Here is a 14,490-nt window from a genome sequence, read left to right as displayed (position 1 = left end):
CAGCAACCCCTCTATGTATGTTCTATGCTGACCGTGCATGTAGTTTCTGGAAGCAAGTCTGTGTGTGTGTTTACCTGATGTGTGTGGCGGGGAGTGATTCATACTGCCGGGACAGAAAAAGCTCTCTGTGTCGGAGCTGATGTTTCTGCTTCTCGCTAAGCTCTGGTTCTGTAGGCGTCTCCTTCTCTTCCTCCAAGTCTTCTGCTCTCACAAACACACAAGCATGGACACACACAGACCCTTAGAACAAGCCGAGTGCTCCGGTTACAAAAAGAGACATTTACATAGATGACCAGAAATGTAATGCAGCGCGCGCACACAAAAAAAAAATCTCTCATCAACCACTGCACAAGAAAGAAAGAAAGAAAGAAAGAAAGAAAGAAAGAAAGAAAGAAAGAAAGAAAGAAAGAAAGAAAGAAAGAAAGAAAGAAAGGAAAGAAAGAAAGAAAGAAAGAAAGAAAGAAAGAAAGAAAGAAAGAAAGAAAGAAGAGAAAGAAAGAAAGAAAGAAAGAAAGAAAGAAAGAAGAAGAAAGAAAGAAAGAAAGAAAGAAAGAAAGAAGAAGAAAGAAAGAAAGAAAGAAAGAAAGAAGAAAGAAAGAAAGAAAGAAAGAAAGAAAGAAAGAAAGAAAGAAAGAAAGAAAGAAAGAAAGAAAGAAAGAAGAAAGAAAGAAAGAAAGAAAGAAAGAAAGAAAGAAAGAAAGAAAGAAAGAAAGAAAGAAAGAAAGAAAGAAAGAAAGAAGAAAGAAAGAAAGAAAGAAAGAAAGAAGAAGAAAGAAAGAAAGAAAGAAAGAAAGAAAGAAAGAAAGAAGAAGAAAGAAAATTCGGCAAAATTAACATTTAAGATGATGAGTTAAGAGGTATGAAGTACAAAAGTTTCTAAAAAAGTTTAACACATTAATAGAAAAACCAAACAGATGTTCATTCATCAGCGCCCCGCCATCTATTTGGGAAGTGAAACGATCTGAAAAATTATTTAGAGTCATAAGAAACTGTTCCAGCATATTCTTCATTACTGTTATTATCCAAACCACCAGATGGTGAAATGGAAGACAAGAAGCAATAATAATAGCATTGCATTAGGACATGAATCAAACTGGACTGGTGGAAAAAGCACCACAAAAGGTATCAGCAAAAGCATTTCAACCGTGGTCAAGTTCGCTACTGTTTCAGATGCATCGTTTCCAGCACCATTTAACAGCATCACTTTACACCACTCTTCCAGAATGGACAAGCAGTTAACCTTCTCCAAAAGGGTATCACAACATGGACAACCAGGGAATCTGTGACAGGTCGTTGTTAAAATCTGGTATAATTTTGGCATAAAGGGTAATTTCACTACCTTGACCTTTAAGCTCCTATCTTGGTCATTATAAAAGCTAGCCACACATGCTGTATCTTTTTGCACTCAGAACACTCCAAGTTATCCAGATCTTCCATCATTTTGACATGATCAAACTTGCACCTTTTTAATCAAGGAAAAAAAAAAAATCTTATGAAATTACACTACCGTTCAAAAGTTTGGGGTCACTTTGAAATGTCCTTATTTTTGAAAGAAAAGCACTGTTCTTTTCAACGAAGATCACTTTAAACTAATCAGAAATACACTCTATAGATAGTTTTCACATGACGTCACAGAGTCAGGGATTCCCTGGTGGCGGCCATCTTGGAGGGCTAGCTTACCGTACGGGTCACTGAGCACACATTGTAGCGCGCGAGTTACATTCATTTATATATTATTTACATTTATTTAAAGCTAGCAATGGTGCAAACTGTTGTATTCACGGCTGTCGTAATAGGTCAGATGATGAAGTCAAGCGGAGCTTTTATGGAATTCCCACTGTACGGGAGCACGAAGGCGAGCAAACAAAGAAACTCAGCATACAAAGGAGAAATCTATGGCTTGCGAGAATCAACCGCAAGGATTATCAGCCTTCCAAACACAGCAAAGTCTGCTCCGATCATTTTATAAGTGGTAAGTTGTTTAAATAAACAATCGTGTTTAAGTTTGTTTGTGGAAACCCAAAACATCATGTGAACAATCTCTGGAGAATGCCTAACTGGAACCTCTGAGTGTACGTTTACATTGTAATGTACACTTAATATCGCTCATTTGTCACGTTTCTATTTGACACTTGTCACTTCACTCACGCAAGGGTCATTTTTGAAAAACATTTTAGGTCTATTCTGTAGTCCTGAGCGGTGTGCAGGACTGCGCAAATGTGCGCAGCTTCCCGATTTAAACTGTTTTTTTCTCATCCTTATACTTCCTGTTTCATGGACTGTAACGGATTTGCTTATTTAGTAATTTTAATACAGAATTTACTTTGAAATTATAATCAGACACTCCAACGCCCCCCCTAAAAAAAAAAAAAATCGGATCTGCGCGATTCAGGCGGCATCTGCCAAAAGGCGCGCTGTGAATAAAGTTGTATATATCAGACAGCCTTTAAAGTTTGATGAAGTCAGTTTCAGGCTTTGGCAGCCCTGCATAGTCACTTGAAAATGCATCTTTGTCCACTTCGTAGGGGTCAATTCCCCCAATCAAGGCCAGTTTGGCTGCATACCGTGAGATGTGTATCTATATACTTCTGTTTGCTTGATTTTGCCAACATTGATCTTTATTTTAGAAAACTGACTACATCTTGCAAACCCTTGTCAATACCAGTTAGTGAAGCATCCCTAAGCCACAATGGATTAGGAAAGCCCAGCATACAATTATGCTGTGTGGAACCAGCAACTCCCTAAAGATCAGAGGACGCACAGGGACGTGATGCACATCCTGGCTTGTAATGAAAAAGGTACACACACACACGATATGCATGGATGGGCTTTGTTTTTAGTCAAACGTGGTCCCCTTAAAACACATTTTCAATCACTAACATAAAACTCCACTCAATCTCTCACAACCTCACTCACTCCGCGTGCTTGTCTGCCAGCTGGATGAGGCTCTGTGAGATGTCCCTTCTCCTGTAGAAACACACCACCTTTGCCTCCACATTGCCGCTCGCCGTCTGAAAGCAGGGACACGCCATGATCAATATTGGCTTTTGGTTTCACACCTGAACCACACTTTCCTGTCCCTAACATTTGCTTAATGAACAGAGACAGGATAAAAGGTTGTGAACAGTACAGGGCTGATGATAGCGCAAGTTACCGAGACAAACTCTGGGTTGCTATTTGTTAATAAAGTTGGCTAATAAGCCGTGCTGTCAGTTCATTCAGCAAGTTTCACTAAACAAACCATTACAGGACTTTCTACAGTCAACATTAGCACAGTAAAGCCAATGCACTTTTCTTGATTAGGATCGTGCTATTTTTAAACAAAAGCACTTCTGGTCTTTTCTTCGGTCTGACAGCAGTTTGCAGAAAATCAGGTCATTACAAAAAGACTGGCGTTGCATATATTATATATATATGGGTCTTCACACTTGATTTCCCATGAGACAACAGTCAGGGAGATCAAGAAGCAATCAATTCTTGTTTTGTTTCATCACTGTACTCGTTCACTTATGACAAACACCTCCTGGCACCTTCTTCTCTCCACTGGATAAGTTGGTCCTAACGACCAAAAAAGACGGATGATATTTATATGGATGCAGAATTGGTCAAGCAAAATAGTAGCCTTTAGTCATCCCATTAAATCTGCTGGACAAGTGAATTCATAGTTTTTGAAACAATAAGTAAAGTTACATCAAAATGTAGTAGACTGACTGGAGTCGCCCAGATGATAATGATCATCATCATTGTATAATTACATACTGCAATTTATACTGCTACTCATATGCCAATATGCTGCTTTTTAAAAGGTTACGTACATTATTTTATTGATATGCTGCTGTGATCTGAGCCCTCAAACAGGTGTTTTGTTGTATAGTAATGTGCAATGACAATAAAGAATCTATCTATTATTAGCATGTTTTACAGAATACTCATCCAGTTGCCATTTTGAGCCAGACGCTCCCGTTCTTTACATTTCCTACGGATAAACAAATTAATCTATCCCCAAATATTGGATTTTTAATTTTACACTGCACTGGTAGATAAAATTATAATAATAAAAAAGTAGGGTTAAAGACAGCTCTGTGTAATTTTTTTTCCACATCATGTGAACTGGGCATTACTGTTCCGCTCTTTTCTGGCTGCGCTGTGATTTATTGAAATATACTGCGAAAAATCAAACCGAGAGGAATAATTATACTGCAGACAACCAGCTACAGATGAAACAGGTGCGCACCAGTTTAACCTTTTTGGTTGCCAGGGAAACAACACATTTAACACCTGTCACCAAATATTATATTACACCTGCATCAGAAACAAACATGAACAGAGACTGGAAGAAATACATACACTTATCAGGATCTAATATGAAACCTGGCCAACACAATCAGTTTGACTCAAACGATTTTTAAATTGTGTCCTTGCACACACCTAAACACAGTCACCACAGCAAACAAATCTGTCGAAATACTTTTAAGAGACTCGGAATTGGATTAGCACATCTCCGATTCCCATTTTAAACAGCATGAGTACTGCGGATCGGAAAAGAATCAAGCGTAGGAATAAATGAGTCACAGGGGTTATTTGATTTTTACTGTTTACCAAGTGAATAGAAAAACAGGACTTTTATTTGTTCATGTTTTATTCCAACACATCCATAGCTAAATGAAATAAGTGAAACTGGAGTGAGCTTCACTGCAGGAGCCCAATGTGACTCCATCACTCAAGCACCTGAATCATTTTTGAAGACTTATTTAAAACGCTTCATGTCGTTCAATATTCACTCCCTGTAGTTTACACTACTCTCCCTCAAACAATCCACTGTGCACCATCACGTCTCAGAACTGTACCTTATTCAGCTCCTCTATTCTCCGGATCAGATAAGGGTTGCTTGAAGAATTCTCAAAAAAGACATAATCTGCAACAAGAAACACAGCAGTTCATTCTTGTGTGTGGTTTGCCTGTTAATTAATAACAAACAATGATCAAATTAGCTCGTACTTGGAAGAGAAAGGCTGCAAGAAAGCAGTTATGCAGACTATAACACATTTCCGGTCACTGAATCACACAAACTCAAGTGACATACTTCTGCATAATAACAAATTGAAAATTTCAATTCTTTAAAATAATCATTGGAATGCTACAAGCCACAGGGTTCACAAGAGCATATTATGATCACAATAATTGTATCTGACGTGCACATAAAGCTAAACTTTTAAGCCCTATTTCGTTTATCATTAGGAATGGATGCACAAAATGACAAACTTGTAAAAAAAAAATTCATTATTCACATTGACTTACCATCTGAATAATTATTTCACATGACGTTAACATTTACTTAAAAAAACAACAACAACACAATATTACATTTCCCATCATCTTTACACACTATATGGCCAAAGGTTTGTGGAAAGACACCTAACCAATCATACCCATACGTGCTTGCTGAAAATCCTGTTCTGGATTTAGTCCCATCTTTGCTGTGATGATAACCACTACCACCACCACTCTTCCGGGAAGGCTTTATGCTTTATACTAGATTTGAGTGTGGCTGATTAGTTCCAAGTAAGGGAAACTGTAAGGCTAACAGAATAAAAAGACATACTATAAAACTGTGCGATTCCAACAGTTCAGGGAAGCACCACATACAGGTGTCCACAAACCATCGGCCACGTAGTGTGATCAGTACCATGGATGCTCGAAGGGTCTTGTGACTAGGAATTCCTTAATAATTTCACCTCATATTTCCCTCAATTTGGATCCAATACTGTAAACAAACCAGCAATCTACAATCTTTTGTCGTACAGTTATGCAAAATATCACATGGTGGTGGGCTTCAAGATAACTTGTGGCTTATGTTCAGACGTTACCGTGTGTGTGTGTGTGTGTGTGTGTGTGTGTGTATATATATATATATATATATATATATATATATATATATATATATATATATACACACACATACACACACTCATCTCTTCCCCCCCCCCAAAAAAAAAAAATGTACATCCCAGGAGAACAGACTGATTTAGATGATGTTAAAGTGCATATCACAGGTAAATTCAGGAGCAAGATCAATGTAATTCTCTTTTATATTAAACTTTGGTCAAATATCTGTCACATTTTGGGTAATTTTTTTTTTACCTTGTGCAATACCAGAAAAATTCAGTTGAAATCAAGCCATTTGAGGCGAATTGGTCCGCCTCTGAAAAAACTTGGCATTTGGATTTCCCGGCAAACATTGATTTTCGTGACGTCACGTGCGGGATGCCTCCTTCTGAATCCTAAGTCAGCGCTGGTTTGTTTATGAGAAAACGACCTGGTGGTTTTCTGCAAATTTCTTCAACGTTATCACGTAATTATTAAAATGGTTAACAGATGTATCGGAGGAGGGTGTAGCAACACCAATCTTGATGGGATTAGTACATATCATTTTCCAAAAGACCGGACAATGAGAGAGAAATAGAAGTGCTTCGTGCGAGGCACCCGGAAGCCGAGGACCAAAGCAGAGCCGAGAAAAAGACCAAGAAAATCGGCAATTCACAAGATGACTGTTGCCAGGGTAAGAAATAAGAGAGACTATACTCTAAATTAGGTGTTCCTGTGTTAGTGTGGTACATGGATAATGTTATTTATTGGCACACACAAAAGTAAACGACACGAAAGCGCTGGGCGATAATACACTTACTTCACATGTATCAAGGGATATGCGTGTCAGGGCTTGAGATCTTGGGACCTGTCAAACACATTAAATGTATATACAACCCTGCTTGGCCGATTCCATGTGTGTAGCTTATTAAATCTTTCTCCTACAGTAGCCTGTACTCTTCTAAATGAAGAAATATATACATACATAATAGTAATTAGAAAAAAAATGATTTATGTAACAATAGATAGATGAGCATTGATACACGAATCCATGGGTTTAGAAGCTCAGGCGACAATTCCATATTTCAATGCAAACTCGCTAGCTACTAAACTTGGTCTACACAGACTGTGCAAGCTCTCGCAGCCTGCTGGCACTTCCGCAGGTGACGTCACAAATCTGGCTCCCTTGGGATTTTTCCAGACGCATTTTGTTATTTTATTTTTTTCTGCTGTAGACAGATGGCCTTGCGCAAAATTACCCTACTGGATGAGTGTGTAAAGGGACATACTTTCATATATTAAAAAAAAAAAACCCACGAAATTGGTCCAGGATATGCACTTTAAGTCAAACTGTTAGGTCATAACCAAAAGGTGATTACTGTATCACTTGACCTGTGGACTACAAGGTCAACATGTGAATAAAATCCTATTTATAAATGCAAAATATCAGATGGTGGTGGGCTTCAAGATAATTTGTGGCTTAAGTTCAGACGTTACCGCGTGTGTGTATTATATATTCTCATCCCCCAAAAAAACAAGCAACAACAACAAAAAAATTTCCCTGTACATCCCTGGAACACAGACTGATTTAGATGATGTTAAAGGGCATATTCTAGACCAATTTCGGGGTTTTTTTTATATGAAAAGTATGTCCCTTTACACACTCATCCAGAAGGGTAATTTTGCACAAGACCATCTGTCTACAGCAGAAAAAAATAAAGTAACAAAGTGCGTCTGGAAAAATCCCAAGGGAGTCTGGAGCCAGATTTGTGACGTTATCTGCGGAAGCGCCAGCAGGCTGCGAGAGCTTTGCACGGTTTCAGTGCACAGACTGTGTAGACCAAGCGCTCCCATTTCTCTCTCATTGTCCGGTCTTTTGGAAAACGATGAGTACTAATCCCATCAAGATTGGTGTTGCTACACCCTCCTACGATACATCTGTTAACCATTTTAATAATTACGTGATAACGAAGAAATTTGCAGAAAACCACCAGGTCGTTTCCTCATAAACAAACCAGCGCTGACGTAGGATTCAGAGGGAGTTTTTTCAGAGGCGGACCAATTCGCATCAAATGGCTTGATTTCAACTGAATTTTTCTTGTATTGTAGCCTGGGAAATCCCATGCTGCTTTGCACAATCGTTCCGATCTGAAAAGACAGCATGGAAACTATGGTCTAAAGGCTCACCTGAGTTAGGGAGCCAATCAGAGAGTGGGGAGGGGTGGAAAGACGGTGACGCGTACTACTCGACAAACGGAAGCTTGTAGTTTATTTGGGACTGTTTACGGATCACATTTAACATGGTGGCGAGCAATACGAACCAAACTTTTGATCAAGCTTTAGACACTGTTCTGAATAGTTTAGAGCAAAAGTTTGTTTTAAAAAAAGAACAGCGTTTGGCGTTACAGTCTTTCGTTGACACGAAGACAGATGCCTTTGCCTTGCTCCCGACAGGGTTTGGTAAAAGTCTCATTTACCAACTAGCCCCCTTAGTGGCTAAGCAGATGGGGTTTAGCCAAACCCCGGTCGTTGTGGTAGTCTCGCCACTGACTGCCTTGGTGGAAGACCAGGTAAAGGAGGCAGGCGATCTCGGGATTTCTGCGGCACAGCTTGGTCCAGAGCAGGAAAATGCGATCAAGAGTTGCCTCTTCATCTTCTTCGTCGCTCTAACTACGTCACCAGGTACAACTGCCATGATTGGCCATGGGCTACATATACGCCAAATGATAGACATTCGCAACGTCCAATAAACGGCCGTTGACAATCGTAAACCACACCTCCCCTACGAGAAATTCAATAGGTGGATTCCAGACCATATTTCACTTGTGATATGGTCTGGTGTTAACCAGACTACTGGTATTGCGCAAGGTAAAGAAATTGCACAAAATGCGACAGATATTTGACCAAAGTTTAATATAAAAGAGGAGAATTACATTGATCTTGCTCCTGAATTTACCCGTTATATGCACTTTAACATCATCTAAATCAGTCTGTGCTCCTGGGATGTACAGAGTTTAGGTTTGCTTGTTTTTATACACACGTCTGAACATAAGCCACAAATTATCTTGAAGCCCACCACCATGTGATATTTTGCATAACTGTACGACATGCCCATGATATGCACATGCGCTACGTTCACACTGGAAGGCTTAATGCTCAATTCCGATTTTTTTGTGAAATCCGATTTTTTTGTGAGGTCGTTCACATTAACAAATATATGCGACTTGTATGTGATCCTCAGTATGAACGAAAAGCGACCTAAAAGTGTTCCGCATGCGCATTGCAGGATACGACGACGTCACACGCAGTGAGCATGGCCAGTGTTTACGGAAGTAAAACTGCCCGGTTGCGGTATGACCCATCCAATCTAGCTTGAATAGCTGTATCCCCCCAAATGGAAATCAGCTCCCTAACCTCTGCGTCCTTCCATTGAGAAGATTCAGAACCTTCACAGCCCGAAGCGTCCCTCGCATTGATGTCATGCGCAGGGGCGCAGATACGTTTTTTGAACTGGGGGGGACAAAGCTGCCAGCAAACCAACCCCAACATGCCTGTCAAACTTGTGGGTTACCATAGCAACCAAGCTCGAGCTCACAACCTGTGCAGTCTGCGCAGCCCAACCAACCGAATATCAGTCTTTGTTTTGTTTTATGTGAGTTGTTGCAACTATGTATACACTGCCGTGCACCTCAATAAACCGAACGGTAATTAGTCTTTTGATTTTTCCGTGAGGTTTGCCTTATGCAAAGAAAGACAGCATAGACGTTTTTTCCTCCCTATAAGTGGGGGGGACCGAGCGAGGTGAATTTAAATCTGGGTGGGACGAATCCCACCCTCTATCTGCGCCCGTGATTATGCGCCATGTTGTTGTAACTTTTTTTTGAGAGACCCGCCGCCTACTTCAGCGCAGAATAGTGACGTTTGTGGCTTGTTGATGACGTGCAAGTCGGATGAATGCGACCTGGCGGTTCAGACTGAAGTCGCATATGAAAAGAGCGGATAGGAATCGGAATTAGGACCACATATCCAAACGGCCTGGGTCGGATTTGAAAAAATCGGATCTGTGTCGTTCATATTGTCAATAAAAGATCGGATACAGGTCACATATGGGCGAAAAGATCGGATTTGAGTCACTTCAGCCTGCAGTGTGAACGTAGCCTTAAAGTCAAACTGTTAGGTCATAACCAAAAGGTGAATCCTGTATCACTTGACCTGTGGACTACAAGGTCAACATGTGAATAAAATCCTATTTATACATGCATTACTGTACTTTTACAGTAAGAACCATGATGCCTGCATGTACAGAAGGCTGGTGAGGAGTCTTATATGTAGGATTGTAAAAGACATGTTTAGAGGGAAAGAAAAGAAAAAGAAAAGCCCAGACATCCGTTTCTCATTCCGATACATTGGGATGAACCGAAAGCACTGCATTTATCTAATTATTTGGTGTTTCACAGCGTGAATTATTAAAACAGATTTAAAAAAAAAATCACAGACGTTAATCCAATACAGGTTCAGTCACTTGTACTCCATAAAGATGATTGTCTTTGGGCGTTAAATTCTTACCACGGTTTAACGCCGCCATGAAACAATGTCGGATTCACCGGCACGCAGCTGCTAATCACTACTGTGTCTGGCTAATTGTATTAAACAATGAGAGGAGAAATAATAAGACAGTATTTAAGTACACACACGAGTTTGTATTACAGGAATGCAAAGTTAACATTATTAACATTAGCCTCGAGGTCTCTGAGGTGAATTTAGGCTGCTAGCAGCGAATAAACCCGATTTTCAATGATTAGCGATAAACTGAGGTAAAATGCTAGTTAGCTAGCTAGCACGCCTTGAGGACTCATAACTAATCAAAGTGTGCAAAAATGGTAAACGGTACGGAAAAAAACACATCTGCGTTTGAAAAAAACAAAAGCAAAAATACCACACACTCTCAAGGAAAATTCCTTTCATGCTGAAAAGTGAATTTATGACAAGCGCATTTAATTTGGCCCATTTCTGCACCTCTAATAGCGTTAGCTACCGAGATTAGCTGATGTGTTTATGATAGCTAGCAACGACTAAACTAGCATTCTTTTGCTAGTGCGGCTAAAACTAAGGCCTCACAGGCATCCAGGATCATTTACAACACATTCAATCACGGTTCGGTTTCAAGGTCTTGGTTTGCACGCCGAGTGTTTAGAAAAGTTATTCGCATTCTTGTTAAACACACAAATACAACTCAAAAAGTCTTCCAGCCATCGTGAAATCAGAAATGCGGGTTGTTATAGCCTACCTCCGACCCGGTACATGTTGGCCGCCATTTCTGCCCTCCCGGAGTGGTAAAAAACAAACCATAAACTAAAGAAAAAATAATAAATAAGTACATAAAAATATGTAATATTATAAGTTATTAAAACGTTACAGACTGTTGTAGAAAAGGGGGAAATTAAATGAGATTTAAAATGCTCTCCTTTGGCTTTCTTTCTTTTCTTTTTTTGTTAGTGGAGAGCCCCTGTCTCAACACACACACACACTCTGACTGAAACACACACAATACAGTAAATTAAGGGAGAAAGGAAGTAGTGTACAGGGGAAGTGAACAAATGGAGAGAACAAAACTTTGAGTTACAGGTGAACCTGGTTTTATCCACTTTGCTGATATGTGTTTATAATTCTATGCATTACTCAGGTGAGTTTACCATAAAGGTGAACTTAAAAAGTAGGTCTACAGGTAGCACTGATGCTCTGTCAGCTCCTGGCCTGGAAAATACATTGTTATTCTTGTTTAATTCTATCATAATAGGACTTAAAGTGCATATCCTGGACCAATTTATATATATATATATATATATATATATATATATATATATATATATATATATATATATGAAAAGCATGAAGGGCGGCGTAGTGGTTAGTGCTGTCGCCTCACAGCAAGAAGGTCCGGGTTCGAGCCCCGTGGCCGGCGAGGGCCTTTCTGTGCGGAGTTTGCATGTTCTCCCTGTGTCCGCGTGGGTTTCCTCCGGGTGCTCCGGTTTCCCCCACAGTCCAAAGACATGCAGGTTAGGTTAACTGGTGACTCTAAATTGACCGTAGGTGTGAGTGTGAATGGTTGTCTGTGTCTATGTGTCAGCCCTGTGATGACCTGGCGACTTGTCCAGGGTGTACCCCGCCTTTCGCCCGTAGTCAGCTGAGATAGGCTCCGGCTTGCCTGCGACCCTGTAGAACAGGATAAAGCGGCTAGAGATAATGAGATGAGATGAAAAGCATGTCCCTTTACACACTCATCCAGAAGGGTAATTTTGCACAAAGCCATCTGTCTACAGCAGAAAAAAATATTCATGATATCACCTGCGGAAGCTTGTACGGTTTCAGTGCACAGCCTGTATGTTCTCATCTCATCTCATTATCTGTAGCCGCTTTATCCTGTTCTACAGGGTCGCAGGCAAGCTGGAGCCTATCCCAGCTGACTACGGGTGAAAGACGGGGTACACCCTGGACAAGTCGCCAGGTCATCACAGGGCTGACACAGACAACCATTCACACCTACGGTCAATTTAGAGTCACCAGTTAGCCTAACCTGCATGTCTTTGGACTGTGGGGGAAACCGGAGCAAACCCACGCGGACAACATGCAAACTCCGCACAGAAAGGCCCTCGCCGGCCACGGGGCTCGAACCCGGACCTTCTTGCTGTGAGGTGACAGCGCTAACCACTACACCACCGTGCCTTCCCTGTGTGTTCTTTGCATTGAAATATGGAATTGTCACCTGAGCGCAATGTTACTTCACCTTTGGATGAAGAATATAATGAGATGTCAGAATTATTTCTTACCCTGGCAACAGTCAACTTGTGAATTTCCGATTTTCTTGGTCTTTTTCTCGGCTCTGCTTGGTCCTCAGCTTCGAGGGCCTCAGTGGATGCGGCACTTCGCGAACATGGCTGGCTCCTTTGGTGACGCTGATACAGATGGAGACGGTGTTATTTTGGGCATTCTGACAGATGGAACTGCGTCTTTTTTCAGCTCAAGTTGCCTCCCGAAGCCCATTTCCCACTGCAAATAGTTCTCAAAGTCGTCAAGCCTTGTGAAGTGAGCACCGCAAATAATGCTGTAGTATGTAGCCAATTTTTCCGGGTGCATTGCACGAAGCGCTCTCATTTCTCTCTCATTGTCCAGTCTTTTGGAAAACGATGAGTACTAATCTCATCAAGATTGGTGTTGCTACACCCTCCTACGATACATCTGTTAACCATTTTAATAATTACGCGATAACGTTGAAGAAATTTGCAGAAAACCACCAGGCCGTTTTCTCATAAACAAACCAGCGCTGACATAGGATTCAGAGGGAGGCGTCCCGCACGCGACGTCACAAAAATCAATGTTTGCCGGGAAATCCAAATGCCAAGTTTTTTCAGAGGCGGACGAAATCACCTCAAATGGCTTGATTTCAACTGAATTTTTCTGGTATTGCACAAGGTAAAAAAATTGCCCAAAATGCAAAATGTGACATACCCGTGATGTGCACAATTTTCATCACCATTTGTCACTCTGTCAGTATGTTTCTTACCACAGCACATATCTGGCTGGATATATTTACCTCAATTTTCTCCATCCAGCAGAAAATATCACAGTTTGGAACAAAACATAAGTTCTTCAAGGATTATTTAAGGCTCAGCTGGATAATTAAGGGATAGCACTTCTGATATCACAAAACATATCAAAGATGTTATTTTTACAATATGTCAAGACAGATGGGATAATTCTCAAACTGGTAGATTCTTCTACCAACTTCAGCCAAATATTACAACACATACCACATATTCTGACAAAACCAGAAACAAACAAAGGACAATTACAAGACTCAGATTTGGAAAATGTCTATTTAATGATACACAATTTTTCATCATTCTCATTATCTCTAGCCGCTTTATCCTGTTCTACAGGGTCGCAGGCAAGCTGGAGCCTATCCCAGCTGACTATGGGCGAAAGGCGGGGTACACCCTGGACAAGTGGTTAGCACTGTTGTCTCACAGCAAGAAAGTCCTGGGTTCGAGCCCAGCGGCCGACGAGGGCCTTTCTGTATGGAGTTTGCGTGTTCTTGCCATGTCTGCATGGGTTTCTTCCAGGTGCTCCGGTTTCCCCCCACAGTCCAAAGACATGCAGGTTAGGCTAATTGGTGGCTCTAAATTGACCACAGGTGTGAATGGTTGTCTGTGTCTATGTGTCAGCCCTGAGATGACCTGGCGACTTGTCCAGGGTGTACCCCACCTCTCGCCCATAGTCAGCTGAGATAGGCTCCAGCTTGCCTGCAACCTTGTAGGACCGGATAAGTGGCTACAGATAATGGATGGATAACCTCCAATCAATGTAAAACTTGGGCGGCATGGTGGTGTAGTGGTTAGCACTGTCGCCTCACAGCAAGAAGGTCCTGGGTTCGAGCCCAGTGGCCAACGAGGGCCTTTCTATCTAGAATTTGCATGTTCTCCCTGTGTCCGCGTGGGTTTCCTCCGGGTGTTCTGGTTTCCAAAGGCATGCAGGTTAGGCTAATTGGTGGCTCTAAATTGACCATAGGTGTGAATGGTTGTTTGTCTGTGTGTCAGCCCTGTGATGACTTGTCCAGGGTGTACCCCA

The 14,490-nt window shown here is 41.0% G+C and overlaps 1 protein-coding gene across 1 annotated transcript in view; it reads right to left on the bottom strand.

Annotated features, from left to right (window-relative positions):
- The window catches only part of mta3 (metastasis associated 1 family, member 3), a 68,328-nt gene extending 56,933 nt beyond the window's left edge, over positions 1-11,395 (bottom strand). The window contains exons 1-4 of the mRNA XM_060940214.1: positions 11,153-11,395; positions 4,848-4,915; positions 2,917-3,011; positions 75-206 (exon numbers count right to left, since the gene is read on the bottom strand). Coding sequence (XP_060796197.1) covers positions 75-206; positions 2,917-3,011; positions 4,848-4,915; positions 11,153-11,180 — 323 coding nt within the window. The 5' untranslated portion in view covers positions 11,181-11,395. The remainder of the gene's footprint in view (positions 1-74; positions 207-2,916; positions 3,012-4,847; positions 4,916-11,152) is intronic.
- Between the last annotated feature and the right edge of the window lie 3,095 nt (positions 11,396-14,490).

The sequence above is a fragment of the Neoarius graeffei genome, chromosome 14, assembly GCF_027579695.1.
Source record: "Neoarius graeffei isolate fNeoGra1 chromosome 14, fNeoGra1.pri, whole genome shotgun sequence".
Taxonomy (NCBI): Eukaryota; Metazoa; Chordata; class Actinopteri; order Siluriformes; family Ariidae; genus Neoarius; species Neoarius graeffei.
The sequence above is the reverse complement of the archived record's forward strand: the minus strand, read 5'-3'. Positions and strand labels throughout refer to the sequence as shown.